At 48.3% G+C, this 20,696-nt stretch overlaps 2 protein-coding genes across 2 annotated transcripts in view; one reads left to right on the forward strand and one right to left on the reverse strand.

Annotated features, from left to right (window-relative positions):
• Positions 1 to 466: 466 nt before the first annotated feature.
• Positions 467 to 9,778, reverse strand: AHSA1 (activator of HSP90 ATPase activity 1). Its single transcript, XM_056133716.1, has 9 exons — positions 9,547 to 9,778; positions 8,016 to 8,206; positions 6,315 to 6,397; positions 5,823 to 5,940; positions 4,434 to 4,522; positions 3,317 to 3,448; positions 2,856 to 2,957; positions 984 to 1,035; positions 467 to 866 (listed from the first exon to the last, which is right to left on the reverse strand). The coding sequence occupies exons 1-9, from the start codon at positions 9,624 to 9,626 to the stop codon at positions 694 to 696; spliced, it is 1,020 nt and encodes a 339-aa protein (XP_055989691.1). The 5' UTR covers positions 9,627 to 9,778; the 3' UTR covers positions 467 to 693.
• Positions 9,779 to 10,262: 484 nt separating this feature from the next.
• Positions 10,263 to 20,696, forward strand: part of VIPAS39 (VPS33B interacting protein, apical-basolateral polarity regulator, spe-39 homolog) — a 32,739-nt gene continuing 22,305 nt past the window's right edge. Inside the window, exons 1-5 of the mRNA XM_056133354.1 lie at positions 10,263 to 10,371; positions 11,927 to 11,981; positions 16,029 to 16,121; positions 16,928 to 17,030; positions 19,990 to 20,136. Of these exons, the coding sequence (XP_055989329.1) occupies positions 16,029 to 16,121; positions 16,928 to 17,030; positions 19,990 to 20,136 (343 nt within the window). The 5' untranslated portion in view covers positions 10,263 to 10,371; positions 11,927 to 11,981. The remainder of the gene's footprint in view (positions 10,372 to 11,926; positions 11,982 to 16,028; positions 16,122 to 16,927; positions 17,031 to 19,989; positions 20,137 to 20,696) is intronic.

Raw genomic sequence — 20,696 nt, forward strand, 5'->3', positions numbered from 1 at the left:
AGTGAACATAAATCCAGATCACTGTATAGTGAGGGTTGGCACTGCGGGAGAAAGAAAAAATGAGGTCAAAGAGAGGAGTGTGATGTGGCGAAGAAAGTGGTGAATGGAGAGCAGTGTCAAGGAAGAGAGGGCTCCCACTCTCGACTGCCAGTCTGTAGAAATACATCTAAAGGAGCTGTTAAGAGCAATAAAATCCAAGAGCCATATACAACATAGAAGCCTTGCAGTGGTTGGCGTGCTCATCTTACCCACTGTTCACAAGAACCCAGAGCTGGTGGCAATCTGCTGGATCAAATCCATCTTCAGGAAGTAGCTCAGAGACGCCTAGAGCAGACCAGCTCCTTTGTACCTTATAAATACCTCCACCTACTCAGAACGGACGAGGCCATTCTGCAATTTCTCTATTGTTTGAAACTTCAAGAGGACTCCTAATACCATCACCCACTCAATGCAGAGTTCACATCTGTGCATTTTAAAAATTATTTTTATTTAGCGTATGTACACATAAAAGAGAAATCACCCTTTCCTTCCCACCCCGCAGAAAACATGCACAAACCCAAGGTATACGTGGAGGGAACGAGCCCGGGGCTCAAATTATTGGCTGGGATGGTGCAACCCTTTGAGTCCCAAAGCCCTAGCCGGGAGAAGGGCTGGACGGATGCGTGGGCAGGGGGCAGTGCCCTGCCGCTGGCCCTAAAACAAGCGCGCGCCGTAGCCAAAGGTCTGTTTGATGCCCTCGAAGTAGTACCGCTGCCAGCCCTGCCGCGTCCGCTCTTCCTCAGGGGCAGGGATGCCTCGGCCTTCCATGCTCAGCTCCGTCTCTCCGTTCTTGTCCGTGAAAGTCAAGGTGATGGTGGCGAAGTGCCCTGGGAAGAGCAGAGGGGTAGGGGGTGGGTTCAGAGCCCTGGTGCCCATCTGTGTTTGACGCTATGGAGAAAAGCATGTTCCCTAGAGTAACAGCAACACACCAACGGGCTTCTTACCTTCTGGCCATGTTTTAAACCTCCACTTCATCACAATATGTTTCTCGGGTACCTGAAATAACCAAAGAGTCAGTCTGTAACAGGAGTCTTCCAATGTTTTCACGGCTGTCGATGGCGGTGGAAAACTGCTGGGTCTGTATTAGACGACTCTGCACCCTATCCTGGCTGGGATCTCTGTGCACTGCATGACCTGTGCGTTTATAGTACTCACGGGGACAAAGCCGAACAGCAGCAGCTCTAGCCCTGCTAGTCACTACAAATTCTCTTATTTCCAAATCGGGTGTGGTCAACTGTGTCTAGGTCAAATTTGGGGGACAAGGACCTAAAGTCACAAAGCCACCTGTATATGCAAGCTCTTACCCATGTTTGATTTCACCAGAGTACTCGGGGTGGGGAGGCAGCATGTCTGCAGTACTCAGGGGACCACACAGCTCCCGGAATCAAACCTGAGGCCCCACATGCAGAGCATGCTCTCTGCGCTGTCCTTGGCCCAGAAAGAACTAATTTTTGTTTTGTTTTGTTGGGTGAGGATGGGGGGGGGGGGGGCGGGGACAAAGAAGGGGGAAAGAGATGACAGGCGAAGTGACATCTGTACTTGTTTGTTCACTGCAGCACTGTTTACAATAGCCAGAATCTGGAAAAAACCTGAGTGCCCGAGAACAGATGACTGGTTAAAGAAACTTTGGTACATCTACACAATGGAGTACTATGGAGCTGTTAGAAAAGATGAAGTCATGAAATTTACATACAAGTGGTACTACATGGAAAGTATTATGCTAAGCGAAATGAGTCAGAAAGAGAGGGACAGACATAGAAAGATTGCATTCATCTGGGGGACATAAAGTAACAAAATAGGAGACAAACACCCAAGAATAGCCGAGATCAGTACCAGGAGGATTACTCCATGGCTTAGAGGCCAGCCGGGCATTCTAGGGGAAAGGGCAGCTCAGATAGGGAGCACCAAATAAAGGGTGTTGGGAGGATCCTCCCAGGATGGGAGATGCATGTTGAAAGTAGATTATGGACCGAACATGATTGCCACTCAATGACTCTTTTGCAGACCACAACACCCAAAAGGAGAGAGAGAACAAAAGGGAATGCCCTGCCACAGAGGCAGGGTGGAATGGGGGGATGGAGGGCGGGAGGGATACTGGAATTAGGGGTAGTGGAGAATGGGTACTGGTGGAGGGATGGGTACTCAATCATTGTATAACTGAAACCCAAGCACAAAAATTTGTAAGTCTACAACTGTACCTCATGATGTTTCACTAATAAATATTAAAAGAAAATAAAATAAAAAAGAAAGAGATGACAGGAACCTTGCCATGCTCAGGGCTTGCTCCTGGCAGTGCTCAGGGGCCCATAAGAGGTGCTAGAAATTGGAACCAGGTGCAAAGTAAACACCCTACCCCACTGAATTCTCTCCGGCATCCGGAAAGAACTAATTTTAACTCCACTAAATGGGGGGTGGGGGTGTGGGGGAGGAGGGAAATACACACACACACACACACACACACACACACACACACACACACACACATCCAAATCATAGTCTTCTTTTTAAAAAACAAGGACTGAGGGGCTGGAGTGATAGTACAGCAGGCAAGATAATTTGCCTTGCATGTGGTCAGCCCAGGTTCGATCCCCAGCATCCCATATGGTTCCTTGAGCACCCCCCCACAAGTCATCTGTGAGTGCAGAGCCAGGAGTAACCCCTGAGCATTAGCGGGTGTGACCCAAAAAGTCATAAGGAAAGGAATGAGTGATCAAAGAGATTTAAAGCTTTATATTTTAACCAAAATTGAAAGAAGAGGAAGGTTTTATTCTCCTGACCAGATAGAAAGGCCATGGGACTGGCTAGCTGCTACTCACCAGATCGGTGAATTCCCCAGAGACGTTGCCATCTACCAGGTGAAACTTCCCACCTTTGTCTGCTTCGAGCACTGCAGGAGCGTGGGTAAAGGCCTGCACCAGCTGTGGAACAGAGGCAGGGAGCAGACGTAAGGCTCTGAGTGGGACTCATGGCCACACGCAGCTCACAGCAAGTGCCTCAGCTGTCATTTCCAAAGACACTGTGCTGTCCCACGAGCGGGGTTCAAGATCCGTCCTGTTCTGCCACAGACCACTGAGCTTTCTGCTCGGTTGTTCTGTTGTTTTTCTAAGAATGACTCCCCGTGGCTCCTGTTAGATGAGTCCCCTTAGATGAGTGGCTTTTCCCCCACTTTGCTTCAGCTTGTATGAAGAAAGCGCATCTCCACGCCTGGTACCTACTCTGAACCGTCCAAGCCACCTGGAACAGCGGACACAATGCCCGAGGGTAAGATCATACTTGCCTCCTGGGTGGTGAGCACTCTGTAGAGCTCCTCGGGTGATGTCAGGAAAGTTTCTTTAAGGGAGATCTTACAAGTAGGGATTTTCACACCAACCGGTCTGGACTGGGACTTTGCAGGAGCAGCAGACTTAGCCTGTGGAAGGGGCAGTCGAAGGTCAGTACAGAGGGGAGGACAAACCTCCAGTAATGGTTTCAGGGACCGGATTCATTCTCTCCAACTGCTTCACCTCCAAGGCTAATTATTCCAAGGGGTTAGGGGAAATTTGGGGCTCCTAAGTGAACAGTCCCTGAAAAATCTTCAATTCTCACTGAAAATAACAACTCCAGTGAAGAAGGGCTGATGTGAAAACCCATCCTTCAAAGGACACTTCAAATCATCAGACATTTCTGAAGAGAATTTCTAGGCTTAAAAAAGCTGGAGACTGGGGCCGAAGAGATAGCACAGCAGGTAGGGTATTTGCCTTGCACACGGTCAACATGGTTCAATCTCTGGCATCCCATATGGTCCCCCAAGCACCACAAGGAATAATTCCTGAGTGCGGAACCAGGAGTAACACCTGAGCATCGCTGGGTGTGCCCAAAAAGCAAATAAATAAATAAATAAATAAACCTGGAGGCAGTGGTCCCCTACTGCCTGCCACGCCGCTCAGAACATCCTTTCTGATACTGACAAGAAGGCAGTAAGGCCAAAAACAAGTGCTAGACCCCAACTGAACACGTTCCAGCTCCGGGAAAGTACGTGTTCACCCTGCAAGTTGGTGAAACCAACCAATCATTTCCTACTCAGTGAAGTCAGTGATGAGACTTCTAGTTAAAGCATGACCCCCCCCTGCCCCCCACCGCCCCCGGTGGGAAATAGGGCAGAAGACAGACCCAGGCTAACTCATTTGGTGTTCCCAAGCTTCTAATGGTGTTAAATGTACCCCAGAGTGCCCCACAGCTCCCACTGGCTGCCAAGTTGAACAGAACCAGGTTGAAAGTGGGGAGACGGACAACAGCAGACGTGCCTTAGCCAATCACCAGCCACTCCGGATCGGCAGGCACAGAGGAGTTGCTGTGCGAGAATGACTCCGACCAGCCGGCCGCCCACCCCACCCCTCCAGGGGAACACCATTTACCTTGCGCTCCTCAGTTTTCAGTGCTGGCTGCCCTGCTGGGTCGACGGACTCTCCATTCACCGTGGGCAAGATCATGCCTTGTGTGAACTCTGAAAAGAGAGAGATCCCGGTCTTGGAAGCTATTCCTTAATAGCCTGCATTGGGGGCTTCATTACATGTCGATGAATAATAGCTACTACAACTCACGATAAGGTCATGACCAGAAAACCCAAAGTTTGGCTACTTCCCACCTGGGCTTTTGGTCTCTGGCAGACAGGGTTGGCCAGAGAGAAGACTGGAAATAGGACAGAACCAACTCAGGTGACCACTTGGTGGGTGTGAGTGAGGCCAACTATGGAAGCTGACAGATGCAGCGGCCCTGCAGTCACTGCACCGGCGGAGAGGACACCCAGGCGTGACGTTTAATCCCTTTTCTCCACTCTGCCTCACCTCCGCAGCAGAGCCACATGACCAGTTAGAGCCCATGAGTAGTGGTTCCCCAACAAAAGGGATTACTTTCCATACTAGTTCCTGGTGGTGAGCATGATCCGTTCGCCAATACCAAGTGCAGAACACAATGGCAAAAGTGGAATTGTTGGCAAGAGCTGAGCTGACTATTCACTAACCCTCCACTCGGCCCGGGATAAAATTAGATCAGTGGCAGTCCAGGCTGTGACCAAGGAGTGAGTTCAAGGAGCCCGAGTATTTATTTCGACTAGCACTGTCCAAAGCAAAGGCTGATGAGAGTCAGGGAAAGTTTTTGTATGCAGGAGGCTTGAGCTCTGTTCCTGACATCGCACAGTGGCCCCCAGTCTCACCAGGGCACATTCCCAAGGCCACACCAAGAGTAGTCCTGGAGCACCGCCTAATGTGGCCCCAAACAAAGACAATACCAGCTTCAAATATATTTGTATCTGGGGTCACGTTAAGCGATGCGGGGGGCTTCTGGGTATTGAACCTGAGCCTCCAGCATGTAACACCTGTGCTCCAGTCCTCTGAGCCACGTCTCTGGCCCTTCTGAATGCACTTTTTTACAATTTTTAGTAGCCATGTTAAAAAAGTTAAAAAAAAAAAAGGTAAAATAATGTATTTAATATAATAGTCAATCATTTTAACACATTACTGATATACAAAAAAAAAATCAATGAATTATCTTACCACATTTTTTGGTTACCAAGTGTTCAAAAAGCCAGCGTTTTGTACTCACAGTACACCTCAACGTGGACACGTCATATTTCAAGAGCTTGAGAGCCAACATATCAGAGAACGCAAGAACTTCCACAGATTTTAAAGGCTCACTTTCAGATAAAATATGCCCCCCTCCCAACAAACCTCTTTCCATTTGCGCAAGAAAGGACTGACAGGTGGCAAACTATCTCCTTAAGGCATGCATAACTACTCAAGGGATACCTGTTTTGAGGGTGCTGATGTAAATTCCCATTGCTTCTCTTAGATGTTTCACCCCTTCTTCCTTCATTAAGGCCACGAGATTTGTGTCAGGCTCATCTTTGGCAAGGCTCACACTAATCTGAGTGAAAGACCAGAAGTAGGTGGTAAATCAATGAGGGGCACCCACAGTTTGGAAGGTGAGTCCAGCGCAATCAAGAGAACTGCTGACCTTTCCCACAGGAAATGCACGAGGGGCTGAGCAATGGGCTCAGTCCCCACCAGGGCTCCTTCTCAAGTTCTCTCGAACCAAGGCAAAGGTAGCTAACGTCCCAGTTTAGGTGACCAGCTAAAGCCAAGTAAGTATTAAATAAGCAAAGCGGCCCGAGAGGCGGCCACTGGCACGAAACCACCCAAGGACTGGGTATTTAATGCTTAAGCCAAACGGTCAATTTGCTCATCCTTGAAAGAGGATGTGAAAGATACAAGTCGGGTGAGGTGTCGGGAAGCACCAACCTCTACTTCATCCACACTGTTCTCATCAGACAAATTGGGTATGTCCACGTGGCCCTTGTACTGCACTCCGGACTTCGAGGTACCTGTGAAAAGCAATGCACTGCCTTAGTCATCTCTCCTCTGAAGGGATGCTGCTCAGGCATCCTACCCACTGCTGTTTTATTCTTCTTTTGGACACCTGAAGCGGCCCGCGGTACTCAGAGCCAACGCCACAGGAAACCCACCCTCCACCTCAGAAGTCATGTCTTTCCGCATGCAATCCAAGAACTACAGAGACTCAAAGGGTTGGAGTTCGGTGTGAGCATGCGCCCTGCCAGGGAGAACTCTGGCCCATAGCCAGTCCTGCTAGAACACTTGTTTAGAAAACATGATTGTGTGACTGCTAGGCTTTCACATTTGCTTGTGATCTCATCAATGAGAAACATTAGGCCAACACACACACACACACACACACACACACACACACACACACACCCCTAAGAACAGAGCTACATAGGAAGATACAAAACACACACATCTCTCTAATATCTACCTGTCACAATCTTCTCATTTCAAATACTCCTGTTAGAAGCCACACCACACAAAACAGTGCCAGTGACACCTTCCTCCTGACTTCACACAGCTCCCTTTCACCACTTCACAATAATCCACAAGTCACAACCCTCTGACATCCACTTTCACAAGTAAAGTTCGGATGTTTTTCAAAGGAAAGCACCCTATTTTCCTTGATAATCTATATGTTTCTTACCATTTAATATGCGTACAACTGTGCCACCAATTTTCATGTGCCTGAATTTTAAACGTGACACCAGTGAAGTTCTGTCCCTCCCCCACTGCACTTCCGTGGACTTATTGTGCAAAATGTGGCAATCTTTAAGAACTTATCCAATATTGCAGAACCAAATGCTTTGCCCAAGACATATATTCCTTTAGCTTTAGTGTCTTTCTGTGACTTTTGATTTTTTTTTTGGGGGGGGAGGGAAGGAAGGGGTGGGGTGCATACCCAGCAGTGCTCAGGGCTCACTCTAGCCCTCACTCCTAAGGTGAATCCGGGACTGAACTGGGGTGGCAAGCATGCAAGGCAAGCACCTGAACCCTTGTATTATCTCTCCAGTCCAGCTTTAGTGCCTTTTTATATTCAGCTTCCCAACCGTCAAATGGGCTCACAAAAGCAAATTTAATTACCATCTACCCCAGAGCTTTCACTTACATGACCCCGAATCTTTCCTAATGTTATACAGCAGGAAAATTATTGAAAGATAAAATTGTTCCAAAGCCTTACAAGCTGTATTTGCAGAGTATTCCAGATTCATACTGGATAGAGTGGAAAGAGGTAAAAACCAAGAAGACACAAAGTTTCTAAAACACCCTCCCCACTTTTAAATTATTCAAGGAACAAAAGTAACTAGTCTGGAAAAATCAACAAATGTGTCCCCAAACCACTTTGCTGGCGGGGACTTGTGAGACCCTGAGACACTTGGGTCTCAGCCTGTGCATGACCCAGGAGAAAGTGCACCAACCAAGGCTGCTTTTTTACAGGGCACTCAAGAGCTTGGCACTGTCTCTCTTGAAAAGGCAACAGGGGTGTGTGTGTGGGGGTGGGGGGGTGGGGGGAAGGGGTCTTTCCACGCCTGTCTGCCACGGGTCCCAACCAGGCCACCAACCTGCAACTTAACCTCTTTCCCCACTCGCCACACTCACCTGTCCAGTTAAGTCTGACGTTCCACTCATAGAAGAAGATAAGTTTGCCTTTGCGATTGTTAATTGATGCCTCTCCATCGAGCTTATTCACTTCTGTTACCTCACACTTGCCCTCCTCATTCTGCACCTGGACTGCCAGGAACAGGGTCTTCAGCTTATCTGTTGACCAATTTGAAGCATCCCTCTCTGTCCTGCAAACACAGAAAACAGGCACTCAAGTAGACCTGCAACAGTACTTGAGTCTGGAGGGGGGCTGGAGGAAGAGGAAACATATGCTGCATTATATAGACCTCACTGCTTGCTACAAGCAAGGGTACCTGCAGTGGAGAAAGTGGTAGGAGCTAAGTGGAAACCATGTGTCCTTGGTCAATACCATGGTGCTCTGGTCATATCTGATACCGTGGCACACCGCCTATTTGACCAAGTGAAAAGCCGAGTACCATGCTGCTGAAGTCAGGGGCAGAGTGAGCCACCAAACGCAGTGTTTGGCTGCAAAAAGCCCTTTAAGAAAGGACCCAATCATTCTGATCCGTGTTCTAAGCCGTCCCACTCAGGCAGCGCTGTCAATGCTCTGCCCAGTGCGTGCCCTCTAAACGGCCCCAAAAACATGTTAGTCCCAGGGCTTGGACACCTCAATCGGGTCAGGTACTCTGCGAGTGTTGAGAGGAGGTAGGCCGTGGGGGCAGGGCAGGAAGAAGAGCAATTACTGCCTCCGTAAGTACTAAGCAGCACAAATAAGTAGCAAAAAAAGGGGGCGGGGGGAGGCGGGAGGGTAGTGGTGGAAGAATTGCAACAAAGTAGAAATACAGTGAAAGCAGCCAGAACAAAGTTCGGAGGAATGGCAAGATAAGGCTGCAAGACCTCGGGAAGAGAGGCAGGCTTCGTGAGCGTGGTTCTGCCGAGAGACGCCAAGAACGCCCGGCAACCACCCGCGGTTCCCGGAGTTCCCAACACCGCTCAACAGTTCCGGGTGCGCGACCGCGCCGCCCTCCCGCCCGCCCGCCCGGGCACCTGCAGAAAACGCCCCACAGCCTGCGCCCTGTGCACCAGACAGAGGGGGTCTCGGGGCGCTCATCCCACGCGTGGGCCGCCAACCCGGAGACGCAGCCCCGCGTCCTGCCCCGTGGCCGTGCGCCCCCCGCCCCCACCTCCCCGGGAGCTAACTGCCTCCCGCGGCCACGTGTGTGCGGAGCATCTCACCGCCCCGTCCGGCGACCGCGGCCAGGTGAAGTCCTCCCGCGCCTGGAATCCCAACTCCAGAGCGCCTGCCCGCTGCATAGCCCTCCAGCCCTCCAGCCCCCCACCCCCATACACTGAAACGGGGTTGGGGGCGGGGGGGAAGCGGTCAAAGGAGGGGCTTTGGGGATGCGGACCCCTGGAATGCGAACACAGTCTCCTCTGGGTCCCGGCTGCGGGGCGGGGGCGCGGGGGGAGGGGGGTCCGGGCGCGGCTTTGTCTCGCCCAGGCTGCAGGGACCCCGCAAGCCGGGCCGGCAGGAGCGTCCCCGCGGCCTGGCCCCGCTGGCCCTCACCAGTGCCAGTTGTTGACGTTAGTGGCGTCTGCCCGCTCCTCCACGATCCAGCGTGGGTCGCCTTCGCCCCACTTGGCCATCGGCTCTCCTCTCACGCCGCCACCAGCTCGGAGCAGCCGCAGCCACAGCCACCACCTCCGGACCTTCGGGTCCCGACCGCCGGCAGCGCCTGGAAACTACTAGAAGCGAGCGCAGACGCTCCGGGCTGGCGCTTCCCTTCACCCCCGCCCCCTCCCCGCCCTCACTTCCGGCTCCGCCTCAAGCCCCCCCCCGGGACTTCCGTTTCCCCCCCACCCCTCGGGACCTTCGCTTCGCCGTTTCTGAGCCTTCTTCAAACTTCCTTAGGCGATTTGCAGAGGGACCTGAATTGCAAAAGCTCAGGAGACCCACGCCTCAGCCACTCGGGGAGCACAAAGACCACGTTGGGCTGTTTCCCTGGACCCTGAAGTGGTGGGGGGTGGTGTGGGAGGGGGTTGTCTGCGGAGCCTCCTGGGAGTTGTAGTCTTGAGGCCTGACCCGCTCGAGCCCCGCGGAAGGTCGCAAGGAAAGGAAACGTCCTTCGGCACGGGGGCCGCAGGGGATTCTGGGAGTTGTAGTCCGAAAGTCCCGCGGCCCGTGCGGATGACCCCGGAGGGCCGCCGTGTAGAAAACTACAAGTTCCAGAAGGGCTTGCGCCCGGGCTCTCGCCGGGCATTCTGACCTTCCGCCCTCGCCGCCACTAGCGTTTCCGCCCTCTTTTGATGCCGCCCAGCCTGTCTAGAGAGGCTGTTGCCGCGGCCGAGGCGTCTGGTGTTGTCCTGACGGGGAGGGCTCGGTGTGGCAGAGGTGAGGGTGTCCCGACCTCCTGGGGCCCGCGCTGCTGACTGGGCGCGCAGCCTCTCCGCATCTTGATCTTCTCTTTATTCTCGGGGCCCCTGAGACACCTCCCCACCCCCGGCTTGACTTGACAGGCGCGATTCCTAGTCTTTTGGCCGTCGGGGCACACTGGGGTGTGGAGCCCCGACTGGACCTTGGCATTGATTCGGAGCGAGCATTCGGTCCCCCCCACCCCAACCCCTGGGGTGTCCGATACATAGTAGCGACTGCGGTCGGTCGTCGGTCCTGGGGGTTTGGTCTAAAGAGTCTGGTCTAAGCCTCCTTCCCTGATCTCAGTCCGTCTGTTGGGGCAGGGGACGGGACGAGCGGGATTTAACCCCTAGCTTGCACCGTGGCTGGGTTCTGGGGGCGTGCAGTGGGGCAGGAGGCGTGGGGGGGGGTGTAGGTGCGCCCCTCCCCCCGGCCCGCACCCCCCTTCTTGTTTTCCTTCCGTGTCTGTTCCCTTGGATCTGCTGGACTTGCCTTGTCTTGTATGCTCGCTCCCCATCGTGAATAGCAAATGATACGAATAAGTTGTTTTAAGCTGGAAGTATTTACAGTACCTCTGAAGCTCTTTCTCAAGTTGTCTGTCCCAGGTTATACCTGAAATTGCCCCGGGGATGCTGTGTCACTTCTAGACTCCTTAAGTCACTGTCTCCTGACATTGCCCCGAGAAGCTGGATTCTGACTTGGCGGTCCAAGTTAACGTACTGGTACCAAGTGTCCTCTGATTTTGGTTCAACAGGGTTCCCACGAATAGCCAGCAGGTTATTGGGTTAGATAGATATGTGCCCGTAGATATTTACAGATAGTTGCCATCCAGAGTGGATGCGACCATGAGACAGAAAACTGGCGTGCAGGAGAACTTAGCAAGGCCGCTGGTCATCAATCCTTTGTGCCTCGGTTTCCCAACAGTGAAACAGAAATGGGAAGTGAAGGTGGCCTGCCTTAGAGAGTGCAGCTGACAGTGACAAAGGTCCTGAAAACCTACACCTTTGTCAGAGACAGTTCTATGTGCTATGCCGCCTCAGTGCTAGCAAGGTAGCAAGGACTTCCAGGGGATTGGGAATTTTTTTTTAACCTTTAGGATTATATTAAAGTATTTTCCTAGCTTCTTCTCTGGTTCCATCATGATTTATTTATTTATTTATTTATTTTGCTTTTTGGGTCACACCCAGCGATGCACAGGGGTTACTCCTGGCTCTGCACTCAGGAATTAATTACTCCTGGTGGTGCTCAGGGGACCATATGGGATGCTGGGAATCAAACTCAGGTCGGCCATGTGTAAGGCAAATGCCCTACCCGCTGTGCTGTCGCTCCATCCCCTATGATGATTTATTAATAAAAGATAATGTGAGCATTTACTTTGTGTCTTGCTCTATATGCTCTGCAGGTATTAACTGACTCAATGAGCCTCATCATCATCTAGTAGAATTCTGTCATTACACCCATTTTACATATGAGGAAATGGAATAAGATAGTCTACTCTAGAAAGAACTAATATTTATAATTTACTTTTTGCTAGGCACTGGGATAGGTGTTTCCTGAGTTGTATTTACTCTTCACTGCAGTCCTGTGAGGTAAGATGCTTTCTCCAAGGCGTTAGAAGTAAAATGATTTACGCGGTTCACTGGGAATTGGAGAAAATAAAATTTGAATTGAAGGTTGCCTAATTCCTAGGGCTATACTTATCATACTATAAGGAATGATTTAATTGTGACTGCCAGCTTTTTTTTTAAATTTGGTTTTGACTCCTTGCAATGTAATATACAAAAGGATTTTTATTTTATGTGGGCTTTTTTTGTTATTGCTGTTTTGTTTTGTCCCGGGGATGCTCAGGATGTCACACTGGAGTTGCTCAGGGATTACTCCTGGCTCTGCCCTTAGGAATTACTTCTGGTGGTGCTTGGGGGACCGTATGGGATGCTGGGGATTGATTCCAGGTTGGCCCCATAGGCGAGTGCCCTGCCCACTGTATTCTCACTCCGGCCCCGAATTTTTAAACCATATCTGGGTTCAGTAGAGACCAATTAGTGATGTCTGCCTTGGGAAGGGAACAAAGAGTGAAAAGTACCCACCATCACTTTGCCATTTCTAGAGCTCTTGACATCAGGAAGCTCGAGTGAAGGATGTGAAGAGCTATCAAAGTTGTGGCCACAAATCTATTCAGTCTTCTATTAGAAAGATACTATTGAAATAAAATGAAAAGCAAATTGATCCTTCAGAATCATTTTATAGCCTCCGGAGTCAATGACTTAAACCAGTTTTTTCACTCTGATTCAGTTAAGTAGGCACCATTTAGTTTATCATTCTAAGGTAACCCAATATTTTTTAGAGTGAAATATCATTTTACTGCTTAATTTTTTTCTGGGAGTAGGGTGCCCCCTGATCAGGATGCGCAGAGGCTGCTCTCAGTGGCACCCAGCCTGGCTATGGGTAAGGTCTGATGGCACAGGTGTTCTGTTCCAGCAGTGCTGGAGACCACCAGGCTATACCATGTAATTCTAGAGTGTTGCTTTTGGTGCCGGGGGTTGAACCTGGGGCTTAGAGCATGAAATCATGTGTTCCAGTCCTTCAAGCTATCACCCTAACTCTGAAATCTAATTTTAGATGATCAGACTTTAGATTTTAGGTTATAGGACTTTAGATTCATCAGATTAGCTTTAGATTTAAATTAATTTATATTCAAATGTTATTTTAGGGTCCAAAGAGATAGAATAGCAGGTCAGGTGCTTGTCTGCTTGCACTTAACCCAGGCACTATCTCTGATACCATCAGGAATGATCCCTGCTCACAGAGCCAGGAGTAAGCCCTGAGCACAGCTGTGTGTGGCCCCCAAACACAATATAACAAAGTGTTATTTTAATTTTACATTAATTATCAGAGGGATTTAGATACTAAAACAAAATGTGTATTAACTAATTTAACTTTTTTTTAACCAGTTTCTCATTTCCCAAATTTTTACCTTTAATAAAATTATGATTTAAAGATACAGGTAGGATAATTTTGTTGCATTTAATTGCATTGTTTTTATTCTTTTTCCAGCTTCTCACCAGCTTACACAGAAGCAAGATATTTGTCAGTTTCATATTTGTCAGTTTCAGTCACCATAATATTCTCAGAGCTTAAATGATTGGTAAAACTTTTAAATGAGCACACAAGAAACAACTTTGTATACACCTCTCTGTTTGGCAGCTGAAACCTCAATAGATGCTACCCTTAGGAGTTCATATTACAAATCTTATATAGCACTTAGTTAAGTTTCAGTTGTGTTCTTTTTCCCCCTCTGAATGGTGGTGGCATGTGTGCATACCATGCTAGAGATTAAACTTAGGGTTCTGCACATGACTTCTGCCCTTTGACCAATCACAAAGAAACACGAACTCGGTCTGATCAAACTGCTGCATCATTTCATTTATTATGTGAAATGGCCCCCAGAGCCTTTTTGGTCAGCAGAACTGAGCAGTGGGAGACTAGAAAACAGTGGGGATTCACCTTGGGTTTGTAGATAGTTGAATGAGAAACTTTGGTTGGATCTCATTAAGCATATATGATTATGCCCTGATTGGAATTCCTTCCTAACAATTGGCACTTGTTCAAATGCAGTTTTGAAAACCAGGGATATGGTTCAGAGGTAAAGCACTTGCCTTGCATATGTGAGACCTTGGGTTTGATTTCTAGCAACACAAACACACCCACTCTACTGAAATTTTTCTCTTTTTGCTTGCAGGTGATTTAATACAGACTTTTTCCTCTGATTTTTTTTTCTTTTTCTTGGAGGGGGCAGGGGAAATAGTTTTGTTTGATACAATGAAGTATAGTGGGGAAATTTTTAATTTTAAATATTTTTTAGTATATTCAGAATTGTTATATTGGTTTTGCTGAAATAGAGCTTTACCCTTCGATACTATTTACATTTTGATTTCAATAAACTTTCTTGAAATAGTTTTAAAAAAAAATCAGGGGGGCTGGAGCAGTAGCACAGCGGGTAGGGCGTTTGCCTTGCACGCGGCCAACCCGGGTTCGATTCCCAGCATCCCATATGGTCCCCTGAGCACCGCCAGGGGTGATTCCTGAGTGCAGAGCCAGGAGTAACCCCTGTGAATCGCCAGGTGTGACCCAAAAAGAAAAAAAAATCCTACAAGATAGCCCTATAGATATATGTTGAATATATGAGAGAAAATTTTATATTTTGTTTGTACTTTGATTGTGTTCAAGAAAGTTTGTGCTGCATTCTTTTGTTTTGGAGAGGTCACACCTAGTGGTGCTCAGGGTTTACTCCTAGCACTTTGCTCAGAAGTCATTCCTGCCAGTGCTCAGGAAACCAGATTTGGTGTCAGGGATTGAACCTTGGTCAGCTACAGGCAAGGCAAGCAAGCCCCTTAGTGGCGCAATATACAATATCTCTGACTCTTGCACTGCATTCTTTTTCTTTTTTTAATTTTTATTATTGAAACACCATGAGGTACAGTTGTAGACTTACAAATTTTTGTGCTTGGGTTAAAATTATACAATGATCAAATACCCATCCCTCCACCAGTGCCCATTCTCCACCACCACTGATCCCAGTATCCCTCCCACCCCCCCCCCCCATTTCCCCCCTTCCCACCCTGCCTCTGTGGCAGGGCATTCCCTTTTGTTCTCTCTCTCCTTTTGGGTGCTGTGGTTTGCAAAAGAGGCAATGGGTGACAATCATGTTTGGTCTATAATCTACTCTCAGCATGCTTCTCCCATCCTAGGAGGATCCTCCCAACACCCTTTATTTGGTGCTTTCTTCTCTGTCTGAGCTGCCTTATCCCCTAGTGTGTGTGGCTGGCCTCCAAGCCATGGAGTAAACCTCTTGGTACTTATCTGGGCTATTCTTGGGTGTTAGTCTCCTATTTTGTTATTTTATGTTACCCAGGTGAATGCAGTCTTTCTATGTCTGTCCCTTTCTTTCTGACTCATTTCACTTAGCATGATACTTTCCATGTAGTACCACTTGTATGTAAATTTTATGACTTCATCTTTTTTATTGCACTGCATTCTTATAAGCACGTTTACCTTCTTATATTATGACCTTAATACACACATGTGCTGAATACTTTACCTCTGTTGTTTTTCACGAGAGAAACTGTTTTTGCACTTATAAAATATCTTGAACCTAGAGCCAGAGCGATAGCCCAGGGTGTGCAGAGGGGGCATGTGGCACTTGTCTTGCATGTGGCCAACCCAGATTCCATCGCCAGCAGCCCATATTCACCCCAAATACCACTAGGAGTGACCTGTGAACGCAGAGCCAGGAATAGCCCCTGCTTGGGAGAGGCCTCCAAACCCTAAATAAATAATGAAATATCTTCGAACCGAGAACAGTCTGATCTCTTAAAACACCCGAATGCTCTGAATATAAGTCCCCTAGGAACGAGTGACTGCAGGTAATTTGAGGAGTGACAGTGTGAGTAGACCCAAGAGTCTAATTTCGTATTTTAGCTTCAATATTTGCTTTGCCAAAGCTTTTTGTCTATTCCTGATCAGTTGGGGGGAGAGGTGAGGGGGGCGGTGAGTTGGCATCACGGGACCCAAACCCATTGGAGCTCCTTCCGGGAGGTGTCCAGAGAGGACACATGATTGCATTACTTTCTTTCCAGATGAACCGGACAAAGGGTGATGAGGAGGAGTATTGGAACAGCTCCAAGTTCAAGGCTTTCACCTTTGATGATGAAGACGATGAACTCTCACAGGTGGGCTTCCTTGAGCAAGTGCTGAAAGTCAAACCTTCCTCCACAGCATGAAATTCCTGGCATCTTTGGTAACCAGGCATTTGACCATGTCTCCATGAGGCTCTGAAATGTTGGAGTCTGAGCTTCTGAAAAATCTCCTTCGAGAAGAGCAGAGGAACTGAGAAAAGAGCATAGGAGTTGCAAAACACCATCTCTGGCTTTCTTACTTTGCATGTTTTTTTTTTGCTTTTTGTTTTTTGTTTTTTTTGTTTTTGGCTTTTTTGGTTTCAGGTGTGGGGGTTGATGGGCCATACTTTGCAGTACTTAGGAATCACTTCTGGCAGTGCTGGGGGGACCCTGTGGGGTGTCAGGGATTGAACCCAAGTCTGCCATAAGCAAGGCAAGTGCCCTACTGGTACTATTTCACTGACCCCATTACATTACATTCTTAAGGTGATGTATTTCTTTCCATTTTTCCCCCAGGAACCCCAAGTCTTTTATCATAAAGTATAATTTATTATTTTTGAAAGACGAAATTGGAGGTTTTGCTTTTCACAAATGGAGAAGCAGCCATTTCCAGAGAAGTAAATAAACTCAGTTTTCCCAGCAGGTCATTGACAGGAATATGATTCCCATTCAAAAGTGACTTTCATCCCTCCTAACTCTTTGCCACTGGACTGCAGTGTTGGCTAAAACACATTGTGCTGTATTGGCACGTGCCTCACGGGTCTGCTTTCCGTGGTTGGGGGGTGAAAGTGTCCGCCCTCTTGGTAATAACTAGCCCAAGTGGGAAGTGGTGACTGGCTGAGTCCCCCGTGTCTCTGCAGCTAAAGGAGTCCAAGCGGGCAGTGAATAGCCTCCGAGACTTCGTGGATAACGATGATGACGATGACCTGGAGCGAGTCAGCTGGAGCGGGGAGCCTGTGGGAAGTAAGTCCAAGAGGGCCTGGGAGGGGCGGCTTCGAGGGTTGTCACCAGCATGTCTGACTCCTCAGTGAGTGTCAGGTAAAGGGGAAAGGTTAGACTATTTTCAGATAGCACACTTCAGGAGTGTTGGCTTGTCTTTGGGACACACCTGCGGTCCCAGACGGTTCTCCTGGTGAACTCAGGGACTCCCACTAGTAAAGCATGCACTCCCCTGCCTCGTCCCAGCTCTGGAACTGTAATGCTGGGAAAAGGGGCTGAGGGACAGGAGGATGGCTTTCCTTATGGCTCTGTGGGTGGGTTGTCCTGGGGCTAATGCTTGGCTAGCTACTTCAGACTCCCTCAGGGTGTCTGTTAAAAATGAGATCCCTAGGTTTTAGGGATCTGTATCTTCCTGTGACTGGGATAATAATAGTGTGATTGATTAATTTTTGAAAGATGGACTGGATTGGAGGTTTTGCTTTTCATAATGAGGAAACGGTCATTTCTGGAGAGGTAGATAAACACTTAGTTTTCCCAGTAGGTTATTGACAGAAATATGATTCTGATTCAGTGAGTTGTGGGGGTGTCAGGGAGGGTCTCTTTTGTGATGGGTCTCTTCTGTGAGGGTCTCTATTTGCAATTACTGTAGTAATTGCTCTCTGTGTCAAGTGCTTCTGACATGCAGTCACACTGGGAAAGGGCTAACTTGGAACTAGCCTGCAAAACTACTTGCCCTCGCCACCAGGTTCCAATGGCTGGCCGCTCACTGTTACCACACAACACTTTTGCAGAATCCATCTACTTTTTTATAGTACTTTTGAAGGGGTTGGTATCTTTTTAAACTGGAGGTGCTGTCATGTGATTTTAAAACTCCAAAAGCGTCAAAGGCATACAGCGGTGAGTTTCCTTCCCACACACGGTCATGCCTCTGCTCAGTTCCCAACCTCAGCCAGTGACCGCAAGCAGTGCTCATTCCCTCCTATGTATTCCCTTTTTCATTTATTCATTTTGATCTGGCAGCCACACCCAGTGGTACTTGGGCTGCTCCCAGCTCTGTGCTCAGGGATCAGTCCTGACAGTGCTTGAGGGACCATGCGGGGCCTGGACCCTTGCTCGGCCTCCCACATCCCAAGCAACTGAGCTCCAGCCTTTTGAGCTCTCTTCAGCCCCTTCCTGTGTTTTAATCTAAAGGTTCTCTTTGTGGGGATGGAGATTTAGGACAGTGGGTAAGGTGCTTGCCTTGCATGTGGCTAACCCAGGTTCGATCCCCAGCACCCCATGTGGTCCCCTGTGCACCACCAGGATTGATTCCTGGGCATAGAGCCAAGTAACCCCTGGGTACAACCCTAAAACCATAAAAAAAAAAGAAAAAAGAAAGGTTCTCTTTGCATTTGGGGATGTGCAGAATAAGTTTTACCTACTTTTTTTCCACACTAGTGGTAGCTTTACACTTTTTTCACTTGACATTATAGCTTAGCCATCTTCCCAGATTACTACTTATCATTTAGAACTTTATCATTTTCTCTCTAAAATAGAAGCACAGGGGGTGGAGTGATAATACAGCGGGTAGGGCCTTACCTTACATGCAGCTGACCTGGGTCCGATCCAGCTCCCCATATGGTCACTGAATCTCTACCAGGAGTGATCCCTGAGCACAGAGCCAGGAATAAGCCTAAGTACAGCTCCAACATACACACACACACACACGGTAATAAGTAAAATAGTAACATACAAAAGTAAATTGTATGATTTGCCATGATTTATTTAACCAGTGCACTAATGGTGAATTTTAGATATTTCCCATCATTTGTTGTTCAGATTGTTATCAGTAATTTTGTATTTTCCCTGGCAAGGGGGAAACCATAATCATTAAAATGGTTTTCCGGGGGGAGGCTTATTCATTGCACTCTGGAGGTATCGGTTCTACACCTTCCCTTGAGTGAACTGGAACTGTGTTCTGCCATGTGGGAGCATCTGGAGTGGCTGCTTGAAGAATAGCATCATGGGCAGAAGGTATCTGCCTGTGTACTGAATTGATACTGCCCCAATACTGCTACTGCCCCTTGGCCCTCCATGGCACGGGATTGAGTCTGCTCCCACCAGCAGTGTGGGAGGGGGCTGTTTCCATCGGAGACTTGCCAACACGGGGGATTAGAAAGCATTCAAATCTCTGCCTTTCTTTACGGGGACCAGAGGTATCGTTTTACTTGTATACTTATTTTATTACAAGTGAAGTTGAGGGGGCAGAGAGATAGTACTATGGGTAGAGTGTTTGCCTTGCATGCAGCTGACCCAGATTTGATCTCCTGCATTCCATGTGGTCCCCCAAGCTTGCCAGGTGTTAACTCCTGAGTGCAAAGCCAGAGGAACCCCTGAGCACTGTTGGATGTGGACCCCCAAAATAAATGAAAGAGAAGTTGAAGCCTTGTTTGGAGGCTCCAGCAAGAGACTGCAGCTACTCTATACCCTGGCCCGAAGAGTGGTCTGTCTCGATTTGGGAGGCCGTCCTCTTACTTAAGCTCAAAGCTTCAGCAGGGCAACACCTGCAGTGGTGAGGAAGGCAGGGACCCACTTAGCCACGTTGGGGCTGTCTCCAACGTTAATATGGGGGATAAGACCTGTGCCTTGCATATAGCTGACACCTGTTCAATCCCTGCTACCAAATATGACCCCCTGAGCATCAGGAGTCACTCCTGAACACAGAGTCAGGAATAAACCCTGAGAACCCCAGTGTAAGCCCCAAAACAAAGAAAGAATAAGGTTGAGTATCTCTTCATATGTTAGAGAGCCACTTGAATCGTTTCCGCCCTTGTTCAGTTGATTAGTTTCTTTGGTTCTAGTATTTCTCCTACCTCAGTTTTTGGAGTCTGTGTCAGCCAAGCCTCAGGGCCTCTGGTGAAAAGCTTTTACAGTCAGTGGAATGCTTGTTTTTAGGTTTCACTTGGCAGAAAAATGACTTGATTCGGTGTTTACCGCCCCACAGGTATCTCGTGGTCCATCAAAGAGACTGCGGGTAACAGTGGGTCAAATCACGACACACGGGATCAGCTGAAGAGCCGAAACAGCTTCTCCTCCTATGCACAACTCCCCAAACCTGCTTCTACCTACTCCCTGAGCAACTTTTTTAAAGGTAAAGGGTGCCAGTTAAAAGGAAACAGAACCTTCGTTATTTTCAGTTTTTGCAGAATAACAGGTTAAAATTTTTATTTACTCTAGAGGAAAAGATTATTGACAGGTGATGACTTCTCTGTGGAGCTAGCTATTGGGGATTGGGAGCAAGAGAAATTCAGAGGGCTTAGACTAGAACATGATGAGCAAAATTGACATTGACCCTGTGACATGGACTGACGTCACTTACCTTGGTCAGAATTGCTCCCTGCCCCTGTCCTTGAGGCCCTGGTTGTGAAAATGAAAAACAGAGTGGAAAGATAGTTACACTTGAGATCCAGACAGTCACTTTACAGTATCCACCACAAAGATCCAAGGAGTGGCACAAAAGCCAGCATTTCTAACTAACGGCTTTGCTCATATAACCAAAAGATGGGAACAGCTACTAAAAAATCCATTGGCTGGGGAATAGGTGAGCAAAATGTTCCTGCAACGGAAATGTATTCACAGAAAGGGGAAAAAAAATTCTGGTCCAACACTACAGTCTGAAATGAACCTTAAAGACTTTTTCCAATTCAAATA

This window comes from Sorex fumeus, unplaced genomic scaffold (genome assembly GCF_029834395.1).
Source record: "Sorex fumeus unplaced genomic scaffold, SorFum_2.1 ptg000098l, whole genome shotgun sequence".
Taxonomy (NCBI): Eukaryota; Metazoa; Chordata; class Mammalia; order Eulipotyphla; family Soricidae; genus Sorex; species Sorex fumeus.

What these genes read in the sequence shown, in the direction of transcription:
- AHSA1 (XM_056133716.1), bottom strand. Translation starts at nt 9,626, where the DNA reads ATGGCCAAGTGGGGCGAAGGCGACCCACGCTGGATCGTGGAGGAGCGG. An exon ending in ACAGTGTGGATGAAGTAGAG is followed by an intron (nt 5,941 to 6,314) that starts GTTGGTGCTTCC and finishes TCTTTCACTCAG; the next exon opens with ATTAGTGTGAGCCTTGCCAA. An exon ending in CATCAGCACCCTCAAAACAG is followed by an intron (nt 4,523 to 5,822) that starts GTATCCCTTGAG and finishes CTCTCTTTTCAG; the next exon opens with AGTTCACACAAGGCATGATC.